Raw genomic sequence first — 24,580 nt, forward strand, 5'->3', positions numbered from 1 at the left:
ACCCATTCAAGTCCCAGCTTGAGCCACTTAACAGGGTGAACATGATTTAGTCAGAAACTCCTGTTTCTTCACAAAGCAGATGAGGCCATCAGCATCACGGTGGACATAGTGGGCTTTTCACCTGTTGAAGACTCTTGTGGGTGACAGCATCCATGTTGTGCTATTTGAATTGAATCATCCATCTATTTGTCTGTTATATTAGTTTGCTGGGGCTGCCGTGACAGAATACTTTAGCCTGGGTTGTTAAACAACAGACACTTATTTTCTCACAGTTCTGGAGGCTAGGAAGTCCAAGGTCAAGGTGTCAATCCATTTGGTTTCTCCTGAGGCTTGCCAACGACCACCTTTTCTGTGTCCTCACATGGTCTTTCCTCTGCGTGCATGCACTCTGGTATCTTTCTGTGTCCAAATTTCTTCCTCTTTTAAGGACACCAGTCTGATTGGATTAGGGCACACTCTCACACTCTCACACTCTCATTTTCAACTTAATCACCTCTTTGAAGACCTTGTCTTTTCCAAATCCAGTCACATTTTGAGGTACTTTGGGTTAGGGCTTCAACATCTGATTTTTGGGGAGTTACGATTCCATAACATCTATTTAAAATAGCACTAGCCAGGCATGGTGGCTCACGCCTATAATCCCAGCACTTTGGGAGGCCGAGGTGGGCGGATCACTTCAGGGTCAGAAGTTTGAGACCAGCCTGGCCAATGTGGTGAAACCCCTTCTCTACTAAAAATATAAAAATTAGCCAGGCGTGGTGGCGGGCACCTGTAATCCCAGCTACTCAGGAGGCTGAGGCAGGAGAATCGCTTGAACCAGGGAGGTGGAGGTTACAGTGAGCCGAGATCATGCCACTGCACTCCAGTCTGGGCAACAGAGCAAGACTCCCATCTCAAAAAAATAGCACTTACTTGTAAATTATGTATGAAGGGGCTAGCATAAAGAAGAAACCAGAAATAGCCCTCCACTTATTTAGTGCCTGTTATTAAAAGGGGAAGGGTACAGGTATATGAAAAGATAAGTCAAAACTGTATTGAAGGGTATAAAAGAAAAATAACACTCTCTCCCAACCCTCTCCTATTTTAGGAAACTTCTTTGAAAACATTTACACAAATGTTTAAAAAGGCCGGGTGCATTTTTTAATGTATTAATGTGTCATAGAGAGTACAGATATCTCTATATCTGCACACAGATTAGGCTTTTAAATAACTACATAGTATTCCATTGTGTATGTACTATAATTTGCCTAATCACCTATTAACAGGCATGTAGATTGTTTCCAGTTCCCCCACCACTCCATTACAAACAGTAGTGCTGGATTCCTTTTAAAAACCCAGGTCTGGGCACAGTGGCTCATGTCTGTAATCCCAGCACTTTGGGAGGCCGAGGCAGGCAGATCACTTGAGGTTAGGAGTCCAAGACCAGCCTGGCCAACGTGGCGAAACCCCGTCTCTACAAAAATACAAAAATTAGCCAGGTGTGGTGGTACATGCCTGTAATCCCAGCTACTCGAGAGCCTGAGGCAGGATAATTGCTTGGACCTGGTAGGTGGAGGTTGCAGTGAGCTGAAATTGCACCACTGCACTCCAGTCTGGGTGACAGAGTGAGACCCTGTCTCAAAAATTAAATAAATAAATAAAACAAATACATACATACTTAACCAGGACGAAAAAAATAATGAAGAGCCACCTAAGAAGAATAACTGACCTCTGATCTTGGTGAAAACCATCTTTCTTTTTCACTTTCCTGTTTATTGGTCTTTACAAGAGTTGTTAAAGGCATTTCATTCTTTCCTGTCCTCCAGTACCTGACCACATGCCAATACCTCTTTTTCCTGCATAATAGGAAGGGAAAGGGCTTTCCTTGGCAGCATTAGGTCATAGTCCTCCCCAGGAAGAAAGGTCTGTCTGAATCATTAACGGGCGTAGACTATCTTTAGTTAAGGAAAACAATTTTTCTTGTAAGAATTGCTATTTCCGTGCTCAGGGCAGCACATGCATCCTTTCTGGCTGCTTCCACCCATTGGCAAGGGGCCAGCTCTCTAATGGAATGTGAGCAGTCTTACTGCTAATCCAGATTTGTGGTGGAGACCAGGACGCCTGGCCGCTCATTGGATTTGCAGACCCTCCAAGCTAACAGCGGCAGCCCTGAGATTAAGTGCAATGCAGAGGCTCTGGTGCTGTTCCCAGGCCCTCCCTTCTTCTCTGGGGCCAGCTTCTTAGCCACAGGTATCACTGGCATTAATTTATAAGCTGTGCCGTAGTGCAGATGTTCTTTTCTGAAGAATTACTTTCATTTCTGACTCATTTCAGGAAATGAGACAGTCTATCAGAGGTATTCTTCATTTCCAGACCCCTGGAGAGTTCATTTTCACCTGGGATTTCTAACCGCATGTGGGCAGTGCTTTATTTACCCAGATGTGAGAAATAACAGTAATGAATAGTCTTCTTCTAAGGCAGCCCTTACTTCCCTGCAGAATCCAGTGTGAAGGCCCAGAGGTAGCTTATGCCCTTATTAGTGTAAATATTTCTGAGGCTTTGGTTTTGTGATGCTTGTGGACATGCTGTGTGTATGGGCTTTGGTGCAGGAAAAACATAATTTACCAACAGATTTAAAAGGTAGTCTGGAGTGTTTCTAATTACCGTTTGTTTAGTTCACCGTTGCCTAATAAGTGGATTTAAGTAACCTCGGGGGTAGGGAATGTAATGTTCATATTACAGTCAACCATGCAAATCAATTTCTAACTAAGTATTGTGGAGAACACACCATGGAGCCATTTTATAGGAGTATTCCATTGAATCTTAAATTTAGAACTGAGAGCATTTTGGATTGGGCATTTCCCACCGGTCATGCATCAGCATGAATGATGTACACATCCATGTGTGGTACAGTCCTGTTTAAGATCCTTCGGTGGCCTTTGGCATTTCGGGTTTTTTTTAATTCAATGTAGTTTTCTTTTTAATTTTCCCATCCTTCATTGACCATAATAGGGAACTGAAGTATTAAGAGGGCCTAGAACAGTGGTTGTCAACCTTGGTTGTAGCTTGGCATCATTCTGGGAACTTTGAAATTACTGATGCCTGAGGCCACCTCCATAGATCTGGTTTAATTATCTGGAATGCAGCCTCCACTGGGATTTCTAAAAGCTCCCAGAAGATGTTATTGTGCACCAGGGGTAGTGAACCACAGACCTGAGATGTCAGGGCCTTGAGAGCTCATCTCATCCAGTGGTTCTCAGCCCTGGCTGCAGATTAGCATCATCTGGAGAGCTCGTGAAAGAAACACTGATGCCCCACCACCTGAAACAACCTTTCAGAGGAAGGAGCCATTCTTTTTAGAAGGTGCTCAGGTGATTTTGATGCACAGCAAGAGTTAAGGTTAACTGACATCCTAGCCATCCGATGTTATAGATAAGGAAAATGAGAGCAAAAATGGTCAAATGGCTTGTACGAGGTCAGGTCCTTGTTGTTACAGAGGCAGGTCTGATGCCGCCTCCTGCTCTGTCTGCAGCCTAACACCATCCCTTATATTGGCCTATTGTATTTATTGATGCCTCCTCATCCTTCAGGTGATGTTCCCGCCTCCAGGAGGCCTTTTCTGACTCCTCATACTCACCTCCCATCCAGCCTGGGTAAGATCCCCTTCCATTGTATTTGAACAGCATCTTTCCTTCCTTTTCCCCTCCGACTGTCAGTTCTGGAAGAACAGGCCTGTCTTTCCTGTTATTTCTGTAACAGTAGTGGGGTTTCAGATAATATTTGTTGAATTGAAGTTCTGTAACTTTTTATTCCTCAGTCCACATGGATTGCTGAAAATAATCCATTCCTATATGCATGCTTCAGAAAAGAACTTCAGAAAGCAAAAGTTATTTTTTTTCAGACAGTCTCACTCCGTCACCCATGCTGGAGTGCAGTGATGCAATCTCAGCTCACTGCAACCTCTGCTTCCCAAGTAGCTGAAATTACAGGTGCATGCCACCACACCCAGCTAATTTTTGTATTTTTAGTAGAGACAGGGTTTTGCTATGTTGACCTGGCTGGTCTTGAACTCCTGACCTCAAGTGATCCACCTGCCTCGGCCTCCCAAAGTGTGGGGATTACAGGTGTGGGCCACCGTGCCCGGCTGCAAAAGTTATTTCTTACCTGTCTATGGCTCACTGTACTGTGGGCCAGGATCTTAAAAGCAAGAAGGACTTCCCACCCTGCCTTCCAGGAGAGAGAGTTTTAGCAAAAAATGTTTGGCAAGGATATTTTGATGACAAAATAATGAAAAGAAGATTTCAGTGACCTTACATGTTACTCAAGCTATGTGCAACATCCAGGGACCTTCGAATAACATACAAACATGTATGGCATAACAAAAGGGAGTATTGTGGCATTACCTAACAACAAAAAGTTGTCTGAAGTAAATGATGCTATTTTATAAATATACATTTTAAGGACTGAATTATTACTTGGTGCAAAAGTAAATGATGCTATTTTATAAAAATACATTTTAAGGACTGATTATTTGGTGCAAAAGTAAAAGTAATTGTCATTACTTTTAATAGCAAAAAGTACAATTACTTTTGCACCAATCTATAATATTTTAAAGCAGCCACATTCTGTTAGTATAGCTGAATTAAATCCTTTGGCTTCTTTGGATTAATATGTTTTGTCTTTTCAAATGATTTTTAAAAACTCTGTCTTCTGTCATTGCAGTGTACTTAGGATCATCCTTGGCCAATGTTCTATTTTTACCGGAAAAATATTTTCAGAGTTGCACTATTTACATTTACCCTTGTAGCTGTACCAGAGACTTTTCTCTAAAAGGAAGATCACAGCTAGTATCTGCTTAGCCTACAAGTGGCCAGGAAGCTCACTGTTGAGATGCTGGAAAGTAATAATTTTCTTGGGTGGAAAATACATAGTTAAAATTTTTTGGAACTAAAACTGCAAACTAGGCCTCGTTGTAGAGTAGACCCTAAGATGTTAAGATGGTGCAAACAGGACAGAATAATAATTGAAATGTGAAGAACCTCTTTGAAATCCTAAGTCTTCATACTTTCGTGCATTATTTTTAAGAGCCTTCATATTGGAGGTCAAATGGTAATGTGGCAGTGTGGAAGTAAAGTCACCATATATCACGGAAAATCTTCCTAAAACAAATATTCCTGAAACTTTCAAGACAAAGCAAATCAATTTAGTTGGAGGTAAATATAAAACATTTTTATATTAAATAACTTTTATTGTTTGAAGATGCAAATTTTTCTGAAGATAAAACATGAAGATTTGAAGAACCACCTTTTTGGGTTTTTTTTTTCTTTTCTTTTTTTTGCTGCTATGTAGGTGAAAAATTTAACAAAAACTACTAATCAGTAACCAACTTCTAACACACTAACTTCAGAGGCTCAACAGTGCATTCTGGAAGTGAAGAGAAGGGGCAGGAGAGAAAAAAGGGTTTTTTAAATATGTAAGACTCCATTTTCAGTGTTTTCATCTATGTCCTGTCATCAAACTTTTATAACTACCCTGCAAATTAGGATTTATTCTGACCAGATTTTTACATTTACCTGTTCACTAGGAGAGCAGCCAAAATTTAAATCCAAGTACGTCTGATGTCCTTGTGTTTTTACACTGAATATGGCCTCTCATGTCATAAGAGGAGAGAATTCTCCAGAAGAGACATTATTAACTGAGCGTTTACCATGCTGGTGGAAGAGCACTGGCTTTAGCTTCCCTTAGAGTTCTTAATAAACACCAATAAGTTGATGAGAAAAAGTGTTGGCAGTGGTATGGAAAAAAGGGAATCCTTGTAAACTGTTGGGAATATAAATTGCATAGCCATTATGGAAAACAGTATGAAGATTCTAAAAACAAAAAAAAATCAAAAATAGAACTACCATATGATCCTGCAGTCCCACTTCTGAGTATATACCCAAAGGGAATGATCTTAGTATCTTGAAGAGACATTCACAGTTTTGTGTTCATTGCAGCATTATTCACAATAGCCAAGATATGGAAACAACCTAAGTATCCACTGATGGATGAATGGATAAAGAAATTTTGGTGCATATATACAGCGGAATGTTATTCAGCCATAAAAAAGAAGGAAATCCTGCCATTTGTGACAACATAGATGAACCTGGGGGATGTTATGCTAAGTGAAATAAGCCAGACACAGAAAGACAAATACTGTTTGACCTCACTTACATGTGAAATCTAAAACAGTCATAAAACCAGAGAGTAGAACAGTGATTGCTGGGGGATTGGGGGAAATGAGAGATGTTGGTCAAAGGGTACAGAGTTTAAGTTAAAGATGACTAAGTTCTGGGGATCTAATGTACAGTATGAATGGTGATGGGGTGTGTTAATTTGATTGTGGTAATTGTTACACAGTGTATATCAAATCACATTGTACACCTTGAATATATTCAATCTTCGTCAATTAAATATTTTAAAATGGAAGACAGGATGGCCAATTTTGATCAAAAGTCATATAGTGTCAGATAGAATTTTGTGATCTGACTCCCAGAAACTACACATTTGATTTGGGGGAGGCAGCCAAGCAAAATAGTTGATAATTTGCTCTTTTCCTTTCATTCCTAGGTTTGAGAATCTTGGCTTTCCTACCTACTAGCTGTGTGATTTTGGGCAACTCACATAACCTCTTTGTGCCTTAGTTTCCTCATCAGTAAAATGGGAATGATAAAACTTGATTGCTGTTGATTTTCCTCTCACATGCTGTGAGTTAAAAAAAAGTAGGAATTTGTAGAATGGTTCTGTTCTGCCCCAACAAATTGGGTTCTTTGCTGTGAGCGTTGGTCTGCTTCCTATTTACGCCTCCCCATTAGAGCCATTTCTATTTCACAGGCACAGGGATCTCTTCTTTTGCTTCCTGGGAGAATCCTGAAGGAGGCTTGCCATGGGGTGAGGCTTCCTTGGAAACAGAGGCATAGTGTTCTAAATGAACTGAGGGTTACTAAGTGGTCTGAATACACTTATGGGTAAGGAATGTTATCACAGAGGGTTGTTCATTCATCGTGAGTCACAGAGCCTCCCAGAACTTTCTCTTGGAGCTCATGCTTATCTCAGCAGCACAGGGCACAGCTGACCACTCCCTGCTTCCTGAAATTCTTTTTTTACTTGGCTTCATGATGCTGCTTTATCTTGATTCTGCTCACTGCTCACTTGTTCTTTCCCAATCTCTCCTGCTGGATCCTTCTCTTCTTCTGGCCCCTAAACTTTGGAGCACCCAGGGCTTAGTGTCCCGACCCTCTTCCCCATCTCCACTCCTTAGATGATCTCATTCATTTGCAAGGCCCTGAATGCCATCTGTATGTGGATGACTTCCACATACTTATGTCCACTCCCTATCTCTTTCTTGCTTTACAGCTGTCTGCTTTACTTCTTCACTTAGTTGTTTAGTAGATGAGTTGAACTTAACATTTCCAAAACCAAATTCTTGATTTGTTTCGTGAGCTTATACTTCCTCCATTGTTTTAACCTCTGCAGTGATACCACCTAGTCACTCAGGCCCCAAAGCTGAAGTCATCCTTGATTCCTGCCTTTCTGTAACACCTCGTATTCTCAAATTCAAGCACCCATCATCCCCTGCACCCACACCTAAATCTGAGCCCAGGCCACTACTAAGTTTTGCAAGGACTCCTGTAGTCGCTTCCTGCCACCATTCATGCACCTCTTGGTCTGAGTTCACAGAACAGTCACAGTGATCCTTCTCTTTTACACCTTTATACCGTCTGTAGTGGCTTCTCTACCAACAGTATAAAATTCAAACACTTGGCCATGTACTGTAAGGCCTCTGCTACCTCTCCATCCTTTCTCTTCCTGCTCTGCCTGTCTCTTAACTGTGCTCTGGCCACACCTGTCCCTTGACATGTCACCCCTTGCCTGGCCACTATCCTCATCATCCTCTCCACCCTCTCTCACCTCCCAACTCCTTTCTCATCTAGGATACTTGCTGCTGCACTTCATTCCGTTCTTACTTGAATGTCACCTACTCAGAGCTGTCATCCCTGACTTATCTATCTAAAATGTCACTGTTACTCTGTATCCTCTTAACCTGCTTTGTCTTCAAAACACTTATCTCCACCTGGAATTAGTATATGTATATTTGTTTGTTGTTTCTATCCCAGTAGATTGTAAGCTCTGTAAGGACATTGATCCTGGTGCTTGATAAGTTGTACGACTAAAGGAGTTAGTAAATTAATGCTCTGGAATCCCTGTGTTAAAAATACTGAAGAATCAAACACCTTTCTCTAGACCCTTAGATCCGTCTCCATCTCTTACCCTGTTTCTCTGTCTCCTTTTATTTATTTATTTATTTATTTTTATTTTTTGAGATGGAATCTTGCTCTGTTGCCCAGGCTAGAGTGCAGTGCCTGGCTCGGCTCACTGCAACCTCTGACTCCTGGGTTCAAGCAATTCCCTGCCTCAGCCTCCCAAGTAGCTGGCATTACAGGCCCCCGCCCCCACGCCTGGCTAATTTTTGTATTTTTAGTAGAGATGGGGTTTCACCACATTGGCCAGGCTGGTCTTGAACTCCTGACCTCGTGATCCACACGCCTCGACCTCCCAAAGTGCTGGGATTACAGGCATGAGCCACTATGCCCGGCCTCTCTGTCTCCTTTGAAAGCAAAATTTCTAAAATGTTGCCTACATGTACTACAGCTTCTTCATTACTCATTTATTTTTCAATCTGTTACAGTGTGGTGTCTTTTCCCATCACTCTTCTGAAATTGATTTTGGCAGAGTCATTCAAGATCTGTGTGTTGCTGCTTCCAATGGATACGTTTCTATCTTACTGGATCTCTGAGTGGCTTTAAGCAGTTTTCTATTGCCTTCTTGAAATTACCTTCTAACTTGGCCTTCCCCCTTCCCTACTGGCCATTTCTTGGTCCTTTACTGGCATTTCCTTCATTATTTGGCCTCCTGGGAATGTTGAGAATTCTTCATGCTATGGTTTAAGCCATACCTCTTCTGTCTACATGCTCATCTATTTCAGGGGCTTTAAATACCATTAATTTGCTGACTCTCCAAGGTATATATCTCCAACACTGAGCTCTTCTGAGTTCTAGATGCCGTACCCTCCTCCCTCCTTGACAGCACTCCTGGATGGATGTCTCATGTTCAGGGAAGAACTCTTGATTTGCTTCCATGTCCCATCTACCCCATCCTGCCTCTGCACTCTGTGTCTTCATCTCAGTAAATGGTACCACCATCCTTCCAACTTACAAAGTCAGAAACCTGTATAAATTCCTTGGTTTCTCTTCTATTGTCCTTCCTGTCCCCCCAGTACTTCTACCTTCAAGATGATTTTGAGTATCTTCTCTGTCTCCACTACTATCATCTTAGGACAACTTTGTCACCTGGACTTCAACATTAGTCTACTGACTGGGTCTGTTGTTTCCACTCCTGCCACAGAAGTATGCTCTGTGATGCTGTGGTGCCATCCCATTGTTTACCTGTCAGTGTTTACCTCACTTGTTCCCCAGCCTCTCATGTCTTCACCGCCCTGCAGTCACACTGATCTTTGATCATATCTTTGAGCACACCAAGATACTTTCTGCTTCAGAACCATTGTCTTGTTTTTTCTTTTTCCTTGCATGCTCTTTTTTTTAAGCCCTGCATAGCCAGCTCCTCATACTTCACATCTCAAATATCACCCCTCAGGGAGGCTCCTCTGACCCACCCTACCCAAAATACTTCCATCTCTTAATCTCTGCTATATCAAGTTGTTTATTACCTTCATATCTCCAAGCAGTCAGTTATTTTAAAAGTACTTGTATTTAGTTTTTATTGTGGAATATAAGCTTCCTAAAAAGGGACATTTTCTGTTTTATCTTCTGCATCTAGCACGTGCCTGGCATATAGTAGGTGCCAGAACAGTGATTCTAACGTTTATATGTGTTCATGCCATGAGCTCCCCGCCTTTTTTAAGTGGGGGTGAAAAATGAAAAGTTTTTATTTTAGTCAAAGTTTTACGTAATTAGTTAGAATGTTTACATAACTCGAAAATTAAATAATGTTGCAGGTTTTGTTATGAAAACCAGCTGCGTCTCCTTTTCTGTTCGCTGTTCCCAAGAGGCCAGGATTTTTAACTGTAGCTGATTCTTTTAGTAATTACCTCTATATCTCTGGTTAACATACTTAAATTATAATTTATCTATTTTTCAGTTTTAGGCATTATCTATTGATGCAGAAGTATTTAGCTCTTTTTCACCTACTCCAGCCTCCTTCCCTTCTCTCACAAACTTTCCCAACCCCATTCCCTCAATTGTAATTGTGTTATAATTTTGGTAAGATCAATACGCAGTGTTTACTTTATTATAACTATGTAATACTTTCCACAGATGAGCTATATAATATAGTTTGATTACTTTTCCTCTGGAGACTATACAGCAGATACTGATTTTATTAGTTTTTCATATAGTTATGAATAATTCAACCTCACACTTTTACCCAATTGTAAATCTCCTCTCAATGTAATCAGCCATGCATGCAATCCTGTCAAATTCATCCTTTGGGGGAGATTCCTCCCGCAGCCTTCTGATCTCCTCCACCCTGCCCAAGTTGATCTTTAGACCTTGGCCGAGTGAGAGATTCCTTTTCACCACCATTCTGAGGACTTGCATTGGAGCCCTACATTTATGTCTTATTTTTTGTTGGTTTACTATTTTATTTTGGTGGAGCATATTTCCCAGTGTCTTATGTAGAAAGGGTTAAAGGCAGGTAATTTTTTTTTTTAAACTTGTGGGTCTGACAATGCTTGTATTTTTCTCTGGCTTTCAGTTGACACCTTGACTAAGTATATAATTCAAAGGTGGAAATTATCTGCTCTCAGAATTTTGAAGCCTTCTACTTTCAAGAGTTGCTCTTGAAAAGTTCCTGCCATTCTGACTTATGATCCTTTGTATGAAAAACTTTTCCGCTCTGGAATTTTGTGGACTTTTTTCTTTGAACACAGTATTTAGAAATTCCATAATGATTAGTATGGTGGAAACTCAGGAGACCCTTTCACTATGGCAAGCCCCACCCAATTCATTGTTTTTAATTAAAAAAATTATTATATGTATTTTTTAGAGACAGGGTGTTGCTCTGTTGCCCAGGCTGGAGTAGGTGGCACAATCATAGCTCATTCCACCCTCAAACTCCTGGCTCAAGCTATCCTCGCCCCTCAAACCACCCTCCACCTTGTAGCTAAGACTATATGCATGTACCACACCTGGCTAATTTTTAAATTTTTTTGTAGAGACAGGGTCTCTCTGTGTTGCCCAGGCTGGTCTGGAACTCTAGGCCTTAAGTGATCCTCCCACCTTAGCCCCCAGAGTGCTGGGATTACAGGTGTGAGCCACCGTGCCCAACCCCCAACTCCATTTTTTAAAGGAAAAAAGTGTCCTTCAGTTTGTTTTCAGTCGTGGGAGAAAGGTGTTCTTTAATTCCTAATCCTTTTCAATTTGGGGAAATTTCTTTGACAGTTACTTGCCTTCCATTTTCTCTAATCCATTAATACATCTGTTATTTGGATATTGGCTATCCTGAATTGGTTCTCCAATTTTCCATTTTCCTATTTTTCACCTCTTTTTGCTTAACTTTATTGAACATTTCCTGAATTTTATCTTTCAAGCCTTCTGTTGAGTTTTCAATCATTTTAATTTCCAAAAGCTCTTTTTTAATTCTTTGACTATTTCTGTCTTTCTCCCTGTCTCCCTTTGGTAACATCTTTCCTTATTTCATGGATGCACTTTTCTCAATCTCTGATGATGCAAGAGTTTTTTGTTGTTTGTTTTAAGCATCTTTCTCATGTGATTTTTCCCTCTTCACCAAGTTGCTTTGCTGTTTCTCTGTTAGATGCCCTCTTAGTGTCTGGAAAGTCTTGTCCCTTCTAATTTTTGAGTAGCTATCTAGAAAGATGGCTGGAAGTTCTGTAGTAGTGGATGGCATTTGGCAATTATGCACTTCACTTTAGGGTGACCTGTCTGGCTGTTTGTTTAGGAAACTCTGTTAGTAATTTTAGACCGTCCCTCCACCCACCACTCTAAGTTAATCAGACCAAGAGAAAATACAACTAGTCAGAAAGCTAAGTAGAAGTCTAGGAGTCTCAACATTCAGCAATAATCTTTTGTGTAATCTGTCTTTTCAGTATGGGATCCCCATCCTCAACTGTGCCTGGTATCCTCTTGTCTGAAGAGCCTCTGTTCACTCTTTCCAGAGAATACATTTCAAGTCTTTCCCTAGGTAGGGTGGGGTTGGGAGGCAACCACTTGTCTTCAAGCCTTGAGGAAGGGAATCTGGGGGTCCAACTCCTCAATAAACAGACTTATGACCATTCTCCTGCCCTACCTTCAGTCCCACTTCCAGAGGAGCCTGTGCTGCCAGCCTCTTGAGGGCTTATAATTTAAATGAAATTGCTTCGAGGCTTTCCTATTTTAGTATTGAGATTTCTCCAATTGGCTAAGTAGTTGCACTTGCCTAACACAATGTCTCCCCAAATTGTGTTACTGTCTCTCCTCCTCTTTTTTCTTTGTCTTTATTGGTGTATGTTCTGGTAGTACTTGAGGAGGGGGCAGAGCTAAATGCATATATTCAGTCTTCTATCTTTAAATAAAGTTTCACCGACATGAGTTTTTAATTGTTTACAAGGCATTTGATCACACTTGTGAAACAAATTTCTGTGTGATCTGTGAGTCCCCATTTCACCGTAATTCTTTTGTTACATTGTGGGGCGAGTACGTGAAGCCCCTGGGTCAGTGTTTAGGACACTTGGGTTCCATTCCCAGATTTGCTACAAACTCTTTAATCCTGGGCATCCTGCCTTGTCATTATTTCTGTTCTATAAGACTAGGGAATTGAAAAATGATTTTAAGATCTCTTTTTACCCTTAGATTTATTTCCAAGAAGTTGAGATAATTGTATGTAACTGAACACCAGAATAGGAAACAGAGTTGTGGCAGCCAATTGAAGAAATGTGAAGTTAAGTTTCTCCTTGTATTTTTTAGTCAGTCTCAGTAATTCTGACATCTTCAAAGTCAAGTAAAATTGCAACCCACATTTCATGAACAAGAGCTGTTAAAAGGTTAAAAATTGTGGATTTTTTTTTCCTCTGGGCTATTTTCAGCTGATAACAGTTCAGCTCCAAAGCACACTTGGATTCATGTTCTCAATAGCCAGATAAAATGTTAGTTTTGAACAGAAGAACAGGAAAGATAATAGAGAAAAAGGTCTATTTTTTCCCCTTTTGCCCTCTGGCAGGGATGGCCATCCTGGGAGCACCCATCAGGAAATGTGTCCTTCCCATCAAAGCCATGTTTGAAAAGATAATACACCCATCTCTGTATATTTTTTTCTCTTTTCTAAGTTGCTGCTTCTCAGCTGGATGGAAAGACAAAGTGGACATGGCATGTCACCGTGACTTTGAGTGACGAGTTTGATCACTAACCCAGTTTGCTCAGCTGTGGTCAGTACAGTGACTGAGGAGAAAATGTGGTTGTGAGGTCAGTGACCCTGTGGCCTACAGACCAAAGGGCAGTGCTTCACAAATTGCCATGTACATGGGACCCAACCCCTCACCAATTACTAGCACAGAATCTCCATCAGGCAAGGTGTAGGAATCATTTTGCATAGTTCCCCTGGTTATTGTTATACATTTGATTCTTGCACTGATTCTGGGAAACCATTGCCTTGGGACAGGAAGCCAAAAAGAAAATTGGAGTCTTGAATATTTACAGAGCTCAGAAGAAAAACCCAGCAGAATGGAAACTGAGCCGGGCACACCGAGTCAGCAGATGCTCTCCTATCAATCACAGAAACTGTTTCAAACTCTCACTGCCTTCCTCTATTCCATACCCTCTTGGCCTCTCAGTAGATCATTTTCTTAAATCAAAAAGTAAAGGAAACCTGCAGGGGCTACTGCCTCAACTTCTTTTATCTCCCTTCCTCCAAAAATGCATATACATTGTGTGCATGTAAATTGTATCATATATGTGTTTTTATATATATGTATATATATAGAGAGAATATATGTATATTTTATATATAATGCATATATAAATGCATGTTTACATTCATCTTTGCTTCTCTCATCTGTCATCTTTCTGATAAATGTTAATGCCTTCACCTGTGCCTCTCTCCATCAGTGCTCCTCCTGTGTTTGTCTTTCACTGTTTTCCGTCAACATGTGTGTATGTGTATGTGTGTGTGTGTGTGAATAGGTAATATGAATACAAGTTTCATCTTCTAAAACAAGGCACAAAAAATGAACAAAAATATACCTTCCTCAACCCTACCTTATTTATTCATTTAGTAAATATGTATTAGGGTCAACTGTGTGCAAAGATTCTGGCTAACTACTGAGGTTCTACAGCAAACTAAATAGGTACAGCTTCTGTCCTCATGTTGCTTGTAGTCTCTTTTTAACCAGCCTTCTTTAAGAATCATTGGTCTTATTTTTTCCCATGTTATTCCATTCTTGTGTTGCTGTAAAGGAATACCTATGACTGGGTAATTTATAAAGAAAATAAGTTTATTTTGGCTTACAGTTCTGCAGGCTATACAGGAAGTGCACTGTTGGCATCTGCTTCTAGGAGGGCCTCAGGGAGCTTACAATCATGGTGGAAGGCGAAGGGGAGGCAGCGTGTCCCATAGCGAGAGCAGGAGCAAGAGAGAGAGGAGAATACCACACTCTTTTAAAACAGCCAGATCTCATGTGAACTGAGCAAGAACTCATAAGCATGGGGATGGTGCTCAGCCATTCATGAGACATCTACCCCCATGGTCCATTACCTCCCACTAGATGCTGCATCCAACATTCGGGATTACATTTCAACAGGAGATTTGAAGGAGACAAACAGCCAAACCATATCATTCCCCATTACAGAAATAACATCTGTTTGTTATCTTAAATTTGAAAGTGGTTTCCTAATGGGAAGCTATTAAAGTATTTAAAGCAGAAAAGTACTGGGTCAGAATTTTATTTTCAAAGATTGCTTTGGCTACTGAAGAGATAAGTGATTAAAAGGGGATGAAAGTTGCTGGCAGGTGGGCGGTCAGGAGGTTGGTGCAATAGTCCCAATAACAGATGGGAGGGGCTTGGCAGGATGAGATGAAGAGAGGAAGACAGTCAAGAACTCTTCAGCACCATAGGAGAGCGAATGTTTGGCTGTAGGGGATGCGGAAGGGAGGCTAGTCAAGGATGACAACCAAGTTTCTGGCTTGACCAGCCAAATAAGTGGGGTTACCATTTATGCAGACACGAAATATTGAAGAATAGCTTTGAGTGTGTTTGTGGTTGAGAGGGAAGCATAAATCCTGTATACTGAGTCTGAGATGCCTGGGACATTTCCAAGCGAAGATGTTGCATAGGCAGTTGGATATGTGAATCTGTGGCTCAGAAGAGATGGCTGAAATAGAGCAATGCATTTGGAACCTTTAGTCTACCTGTGTTAACAGTTGCCAGCAGACAAATTAAAGAGGAGCAGGGCTTGGATGGAGCCCTGAATATTTTCAGAAGTCAAGGCGCAGTCAAGGAGGAGGCACCAATGGAGGAAATCAGAGAAATGGAAGTCCCTCTAAGAGAATGAAACCAAGAGGAGAGAGTCTTCAAAAGAAGTCATGACCAGCCGTGTCAAAGCTCATTGAGATGTCAAGTAAGGCAAAAATGTAAAATGGGCATTAGGTTTAGCAGCATGCAAGTCACTATGGACCTTAGAGCCGGCTGGTGACTAATGGAGGCTGAGTCCATGGTAGAGGAGTGCCAGCGTACTTTGACCTTATCAGTAGTAGTAAGGACTATGTTATAATGCAATAGGTGCAGTGGAAAGGTTGATTAAAGTTGTTTTAACTTTTTTGATAACCTTTTATCTTTATTGTTTTATTCTGATTACAAAGCAATATATTTTACAATGAGTCGTTGTAAAAGTTCTAAACATTAAAAAGTATAACTGAGAATCATCTCCATAATTGCATTCTCTCATATATAGCCACTGTTAATAGTTTGAAGTGTATCCTTCAAGATTTTTCGGTACATGTGCTATTGCTCACTCTCTCATACACACTTACATTACAAAAATTGGCTTTATTGCTATGTAGTCAGCCAAAGTTTGTGTTTTTGTTCTGTACATTATAGACATGTTACTCCCTAAAGTAGATGCATACTATTCTGTTGTGCTGTAGTGTTGTCTGGATATTTTAGTTTTACTTAGAAATTTTGGTGTCTCTTATACTGTTACACTCAACATCTTAACGTACTTGTGCATATTTATATCTTTCCAAATGTGTACAGGAATTAAGTAGAATTTGTGAGGTCGAAGTGTATGCACATTTAACATTTGATAGTGATACATTTCCTAAGGAGAGGCTTTTTACTTTTTTAAGATGGAATAAATCTGAGCATGAAAAATGTTGACAAAGGTGAAAATGAAGCGTAGGTTGAAGTCACAGTAAAAAGTGCTGAAGTCACAAGAAATCCTGTGGGAATGGGAGCCATGGCATAGGAGGAGGCTTTGGGCTATGATCAGAAGGGATATGCCACCTCTCCCATGAGGAAGAGTGGGTAGATGGGACAGGGTGGGGAAAGGCAAAGTCCTCAGTTACTGCTGTATTTCCAGAGCTTACCCAGTGCTTACGTTTAGCAAGAGTGCCACAGACATTTATTGGTTGAAGGAATAAATATAATTTGGTTGATTCAGTTATATAATTTAATGTTTCCATGTAATAGCATCTATTTTTTCTACTCTGTCTACGTAATGGGAACTAAGATTTCCTACTGAAACTGGTGAAGGAAGAGTTAGATTTAAAAGGCCCTTCTTACTTAGTGAACCCAGTTGGTAAAGTCAGACAGGACTCGTAGTCTAAGCATTTCTCATCTTCCTTTCCTATCAGCCTGCAGGGCCTGTTGATTCTAATACCTTAATGTCACCGGAATCCATGTATTTCTGTTTATCCCCACTACCACCATCACTGTTATTCCAGCCTGGGTTTTCCTATCACAACAACCTCTTAGATTGTCTCTCACTTCCTCTTATGCATCCATCAAGACATGGTTTAGGGGTGTCAAGGCCAAAGGAAAACTTCCCCTTTGCTTTCTGAAGGTTTGCTGAAAATCACTGACAAGAGGCAGATTAATAGGATAAAAGGCATACACATTTATTTGATCATAGTTTTAGATGATATGGAAACCTTCAGAATGAAGACCCAAAGATACAGGGGAAATTGTCCATTTTTATGCTTAGATTCAAGAAACTATAGACAGCCATGTAGAAACACAATTGGAAAAAAGGGTCTGATCTAATGTGAATAGACAGAGTGGGGAAACCCAGCAAGGCCTGTCTGTCCAGATGCTTCTTGACCTCTCTAAGCAGCATTCCTTCCTTCTGGGTAAGACTCTCTGGAATGTGGATTTTAACCTACAGTCAAACAGTGTAGATCAGATAAGTACTTTATGGCCAGAATCTTATGGCCAGAATTTCTTTATCTCCACTTTTCTGTATAATTTTGTAAAAAATCCCTCAAAAGGAATTCTGGCTTCTAGACTCATCTTCTAGTTTCTGTGGCCAGCCTCAGGGGAGAATGGGATTGAGAGATAGGCAGGCAGGAGAAGGTGAGAGAAAAACTTTTGCTTCTGAGGCTGCTGCTAAGGCCTTTATTTTAAAAGGGGTGTTGTTTGCTGATGCCCAACAGGGGCTACCTCCTCCAACTCCCAGCCAGGCTGCTTTAGGAGTCTCTTCTTGGGCTCCCCCAGCCCTCTGCAGGCATCTGTTCTCCCCAGATGGTCACTGGTATGTTTTATTTACCTAAAGCCTTCACACATAAAATACCTTAGTGACTGTTTTTGTGTACCTAAGACCTACTGTAATGCTTAGCTCATCCTGCATGCTAAGTAAATGATAGTTATTATGTGTGAAAGTCTGATGCCTGTATAAATTTGGCACATAAAAGGAAAGGACAAGGACAAAAGCAGGCCTCAAATGAAACCAACCACAAAGGACCAGTAATTTAAGACATTTAATCCTGGAACAAGCCTCAGGATTATTACTCCCTAGGGAGGGGCAATCTGAGTTATATGTCATTTCTATTATTTCTGTAATTAACATGTTAAGTGTATATTTAAGAAATTTTAAGTAGCTTGAATCTCTAAGATGATTTAGCTGTATTCAGATAATCTGTTTATTTTGTAAGATCTCAACTAAAGAACTAAATTGTGATATTTTCTGGAGTAAAAATGCTTAAATTTCCTTAGCTATGCCTGGCCACCTGGAGAATATAATCACATGATTGAAGTCTGGGTTGGGATTCTAGAAGAAATGGCCTTTACAGACCTATTAAATAAAGAACTTCCCAATTTGAAGGCAGTGTTCCTGCCTGCCATCCATCACCACGCCCCACCCCATCTACTGGGGAGAGTAGTAGGAAGTAGTTACCAACTAGCACCGGAATATAATTTCAAGTTACAGAATCAACTATCAAAGTATAATGAAAGAAGACACATGAGGAGTTAATTATTTGTGGAGAAAACAGCATAGATTCAAGCCCCTTATAAAAGTTACATATTCAGAGTTGAGAAATGCTGCAGTAAAAAGGCTACCGAGGCCAGGTGCGGTGGCTCACGCCTGTAATCCCAGCACTTTGGGAGGCCGAGGCAGGCGAATCACAGGTCAGGAGATCACCAACATGGTGAAACCTTGTCTCTACTAAAATACAAAAAATTAGCCAGGTGTTGTGCTACGCACCTGTAGTCCCAACTACCGGGAGGCTGAGGCAGGAGAATCGCTTGAACCTGGGAGGCAGAGGTTGCAGTGAGCCAAGATCGTGCCACTGCACTCCAGCCTGGCAACAGAACAAGACTCTGTCTCAAAAAAAAAAAAGAAAAAAGAAAAAAAAAGGCTACAAAGTAATTGTGTGGAGCACCTGCATCACTGGTACGGTCTGGAGAAGAGGTCGTTGTGAGTGTTGTAGGCTGAAAGAGATCAGCACCCTGTGGCACAGGGCCAGACGCTTCTTGCTGAGACTCCTCGTCCCCACCAGAGGTCTGAGTTTCCCTCATATATGTGTTCATATATGAAAAGGACAGCTATAGAATAGGCACTGGAATCTATTGCACGCTCTTAAGTGTGAGCTGTATTATCCATAGAAGCCCTGTGGGAATGGTGAAAAGTAGCTGGCTCCTGGGTAGGTTTTGAAAATTTGGCGGACAGGATTTACTGAGAAATTGGATGTGGGAGAATAAGGAAAAGGAGTCAGGGATGACTTCAGTAATTTTGGTCTGGTTAATTTGGTGAATTTTGGGGCATTTACTGAAGTGGGAAAGGCAAGGTATAGCAAACCTCTTTTGAGGGGAAGACACAGTGGAGGGTAGATATGTTAAAACTGGGATGCTTCTTGATGTGTTGGTCTTTTGTTCATTGTGGAAAATTTGGAAAACATCAAGTATTAAAATAATAAAGATCACCTGACATCCCACTACTCCTTATCCTTTTGCTTACATTTTTTTTTTACCCCATACAAGTCTTAGATCATATAATACATAACGGTTTTTAAAATTATATACCCTTCAGTTTATTGGAAAATGGCTCATGGCAAGGGGGAGAGTTAAAGTAGAGGTAAGATGATAAAAGCCCCAGCACCACGAGAGTCCCCTCCACCTGTCAGATGGTCATTATGGACTGGACTGAAGCCTCACAAGAGCTCTCCCTAAAGGACAGCAGAGCATGTAGCAGATCTCATTCCTGTTCACCCATCTAGGTGTTAGAAAGCACCTACTGCCTGGTACAGCCTAGCCTACAACAGCTAAAGGATTATTTTTTTAAAGCAACACTTTTTTTGTGTGTGGTGGTGCAATACACATAATCTAAAACTTGCCATTTTAACAATTAAGTGTATAGTTCGGCACTTAAAAGCATTGAGTACATTCACATTGTTGTGCAACCATCACCACCATCCATCTCCAGAATCATTTTCATCTTGGAAAAGGTTGTTACTGAAACTACCAATTAAACAATAACTCCCCATTCCCCCTTCTCCTGGCAACCTCCATTCTACTTTCTGTCTCTGTGAATATGACTATTCTAAGTACTTCATATATGTGGAATCCTACATTCTTTGTCCTTTTGTGACTGGTTTATGTTGCTTAGCCTGATGTCCTCAAGATTAATCTATGTTGTAGCATATGTTTGAATTTTCTTCCTTTTTAAAGCTGAATAATACTCCATTATATGTTTTATTACCCATTCATCAGTCAGTGGACACTTGAATTGCTATTGTAAATGTTGCTATGAACATGGATGTCCAAATATTTGTTTGAGCTCCTACTTTTAATTCTTTTGGGTATATATTATAATATGTAACTTTTTTGTTTGTTTGTTTTGTTTTGTTTGACGGAGTCTCGTTCTGTCGCCCAGGCTGGAGTGCAGTGGCACTATCACAGCTCACTGCAAGCTCCACCTCCTGGGTTCAAGCCATCCTCCTGCCTCAGCCTCCTGAGTAGCTGGGACTACAGGCGCCCGCCACCATGCCCAGCTAATTTTTGTATTTTTTTTTTTAGTAGAGACGGGGTTTCACCGTGTTAGCCAGTAATATATAACATTTTATAATCTACTTTTTCACATAGAGATATATTGCTGAAATTTTCTGTCATGAATAGTCTTCTATAAATTATTTTAAATAATTGCATTATATACAGTCATATAGCTGTATCCTAATTGATTTAAGCAATCAAGTATTTCATAGTAGAGTTATAAGATCAAAGGGTATGAATTATTTTTATTTTATTATTATTATTACTTTTTTTTTTTTTGGACATGGTCTGACTCTGTCTCCCAGGCTCAAGTGCAGGGGTGCAATCTCAGCTCACTGCAACCTCCACCTCCCAGATTCAAGCTATTCTCCTGCCTCACCTTCCTGAGTAGCTCGGATTACAGGTGCCCGCCACCACACCTGGCTAATTTTTGTATTTTTTCAGTAGAGACGGGGTTTCACCATTTTGGTCAGGCTGATCTTGACCTCAGGTGATCCATCCGCCTCCGCCTCCCAAAGTACTGGGATTACAGGTGTGAGCCACTGTGCCCAGCCGGGTGTGAATAATTTTAAAGCTTTTGCTATACTCACCAAATTGCTACCCAAAAAGCTTATACCACCCCACACTGGCAATGTGTGTTTATTTCCAGCGTCTTTGCTAATATTAGATATTAATGACTATTTTCTGTTCATTTGGATAATTAAAAGTAGTATATCAATTCTGATTTTCCTTTTATCCAAATTTAGGATTTACTTTCTGGGTTAGAGTTTATTTGTAGCTGATTACTGGGGGAAATACTAATTTGGTAAATACTCAATTTGTGAGATGATTAGAGGAAATGAGACCCTATGGGGTCCTTCCCTTTTCCAGTCAATTAGATTTTCATTTGAAGGTAATTGGCCAACGTTTTGCTCTGTGTGTATATGACAAGCAGTTATACTGAGGTTTTGTGTAATCTGTTATTGGGTGCTGAATATATTCTTAGTTGTTACAGGTTCACAATTCCTTAGAATTCAAACTTCCATAAAGTGCTGAAAAAAATTTTTTTGGTAATTCCTTTGGTTATGAAACCTGACAGAGCTGAACTCATTTGATGTAGATATCTGACCTAAACCAACACAAGACTATTTACATTTTTCAGTATCCTCCCCCTCAAATGAATATTTATATTATCTGGCTGCAAAATATGAATGTGTTTGGGTAAGGCGTGCTGTTCCAGACTTCACTGGGGATGCATTAGTAATAGAGACAATATATACATGTAAAATTTTTTTTTTTTTAATTCTGAAAAATTCTGAATTCTGAAACACTAGGTTTTGGCATCACAGGTTTTGGATAAGGTCATGTGAACCTGTAGTGTTTCCCCCCCTGCCCCCTTTTATTTTTATGTTCTCCTTCCTTCTAGGCAGCAAAAACTGGTTTTGAAATCAGGCCTACTCTGATAAGTTAAGCATGAAGTTATGACTCAAATGTGCTTTGAGCTGAAAGACAATAGGAATTTAAAAGTGGTGTCTTCTTTCATCCCCAGGCCATGTGCAATCACTATAATCTGGGAACTGACAGGTCAGTGACTAGAACCAAGTTTCAGCTAAGCCACAACCAGTTGCAAACCCAGGATAATGTTGAACTGTGAGCCCTGAGGGTCTTAGGAGACCTGAACCAGTTAGACTATGAGGCAATAGTAGTAGTGTTCCAAGATGTTATTGGAACATATTTCTACAATCGATACTGTTTGTCCTTTATAGAATATCAGCTCTCTAAGCCAGGCTTTTAAAATACCAAATTGGCAAAATTGAATAACATTACTCTTCAGCTATCTATTTTTAATGGTAAATCTAAGTTTTTAAAAAGTCTGTTTATTAAATGCTAAAAGTTGCAGAAATGAAAAAGCAGATCCACAATTTCATATGAGATTGCAAGTTGTCCAAATACCAAAACAATTCTGAAAAAGAATAAAGTCAAAGAATTCATGCGTTCTGATTTCAAAACTTAATGACAAAGCTACAGTAATCAAAATAGTGTGGTCTTGGGTACAGATAGATATATAGACTAATGGAATAGAATCAAGAGTCCAGAAATAAACCCACATGTCAATGGCCCAACTGGTTTTTGAAAAGAATGCCAGATACACCCAATGAGGAAAGAAGAGTCTCTTCAACAAATGGTGCTGCAGCGACTGGATTTCCACATGCGAAAAGAGCAACGTTCAATCCCACCTCACATCACAGACAAAAATTAACTCAAAATGGATTAACCCATGTGCAAGAGCTAAATTCATGAAGAAAACATAAGGGAATAGTTGGGCATGGTGGTGCATGCCTGTAATCCCAGCTGCTCAGGAGGTTGAGGGAGGAAAATCGCTTGAATTCGGGAGGCAGAGGTTGCAGTGAGTCAAGATTGCGCCATTGCACTCCAGCCTGGGCAACAAGAGTGAAACTCTGTCTCAAAAAAAACCAAAAAAAACCACAAAGGAAAATCTTTATGACCTTGGATTTAGCAGTAGATTCTTAGATATAACATCAAAAACATGAACAACAACAACAAAAAATTAAAAATAGATAACGGCACTTGAGAAAATTAAAAATTTTTGTGCATCAAGGGATATTAAGAAAGTGAAGGCAGCTTATAGAATGGGAGAAATATTTGGAAATCATGTATCTGATAAGTCTTTAATATCCAGAATATATAAATAACTCCTGAACACAGCAAAAAGACAGACTCAGTTGGAAAATGGGCAAAGGACTTCAGAATTTTTGACATTTTTCCAAAAGAATATGTACAGATATCTAATAGCACATGAGGGAATGCTCAACATCATTCACCATTAGGGAAGTGAAAATCATAATACCACTTTACACCTACCGGGATGGCTACTATTTTTTTTTTTTTAATCAAATAAGAACACACAAAATAGTAAGTGTTGGTGAGTATGTAGAGAAATTAGAACCCTCATACATTGCTGGTGGGACTGTAAAATGGTGCAGGCATTGTGAAAACAATTTGGCAATTCCTTAAAAAGCAAACATAATTATCATACGATCCACAGTTCCAAATCCTAGATATACACCCAAAAGAATTGAAAACAGGGACTCAGATACTTGTATAACCGTGCCCATTGCAGCATTATTCACAATAGCAAAAAGGTGGAAACAACACCCGTGTCCATCCACAGATGAATGGGGTAAACACAGCGTAGTAGATCTGTACAATTAAATATTATTCCGTCATAAAAAGGAACAAAGTTCTGATATATGCTACAACTTGGATATACCTTGAAAACATTATACTAAGTGAAATAAGCCAGAAACAAAAGGACAAATATTGTATAACTCTATTTATATGAAATATATTAAATAGGCAAATTCATAGAGATAGAAAAAAGATTAGAGATAACTAGGGACTGGGGAAAAAGGGAAGGGGAAATGAGGAATTCGTGCTTAATGGTTAGAGTTTCTGGGGTGATTAGAAACATTTTGGAAATGGTGGTGATGGCTGTGCAACATTGTGAATGTAATTATTGCCACTGAATTATATATTTAAAATGGCTAAAGTGGCAAACTTTATGCTTATATATTATGTTACTGCAATAAATTTTTTTAAGATGTAAGAGAACTAATGAATTCACAGTGAATCTGATAGGTTTGCAGTGTACATTGAGTTTTTCTATAAAAGCATTAGGTAATCCAGTTGTGTGTGAGAATCAATAATGTGATAGTTGTTTCCAGCTCTTCCAAAGGACGCATGTTTAACTTCTAGATGTATTTTTAGAGCTGAACTGTTGGGGCAGAGGAGGCTTGTGGGAATAGGGGAAGAGTTCATAAGCAGAGCTGAAACAACACCAAACATGGAAATGTTACAAGGTGGAGAAATTGTGCTTACTGAAACTCTTCTCAGAAATATTGCTGTTTGTGGATGATAGAAATCTTCAGAGTTGTCACTTAAGGTAGAGGTAGGAGGGTGAGAAGCGTCAAGGACTCACCGAATTGTCCATTCCCCCTTTTGTTCTGCTGTGGAATGTTTTGTGCTGCTGGTAAGAACATGTTCCTATTTGGTGTGTTGCTGGAACAGTGA

General features: G+C 40.1%; 1 protein-coding gene across 4 annotated transcripts in view; it reads left to right on the forward strand.

Moving 5' to 3' along the window:
* The window catches only part of ANO6 (anoctamin 6), a 212,809-nt gene that overhangs the window by 50,166 nt on the left and 138,063 nt on the right, over positions 1–24,580 (forward strand). For 2 of the 4 annotated variants that reach the window (XM_024256710.3, XM_024256712.3), the window contains exon 2: positions 3,570–3,632. The exons of the other annotated variants lie outside the window; for them this stretch is intronic. In XM_024256710.3, coding sequence (XP_024112478.1) covers positions 3,570–3,632 — 63 coding nt within the window. The remainder of the gene's footprint in view (positions 1–3,569; positions 3,633–24,580) is intronic. 4 annotated transcript variants of the gene reach the window in all.

This window comes from Pongo abelii, chromosome 10 (assembly GCF_028885655.2).
Source record: "Pongo abelii isolate AG06213 chromosome 10, NHGRI_mPonAbe1-v2.0_pri, whole genome shotgun sequence".
Lineage (NCBI taxonomy): Eukaryota > Metazoa > Chordata > Mammalia > Primates > Hominidae > Pongo > Pongo abelii.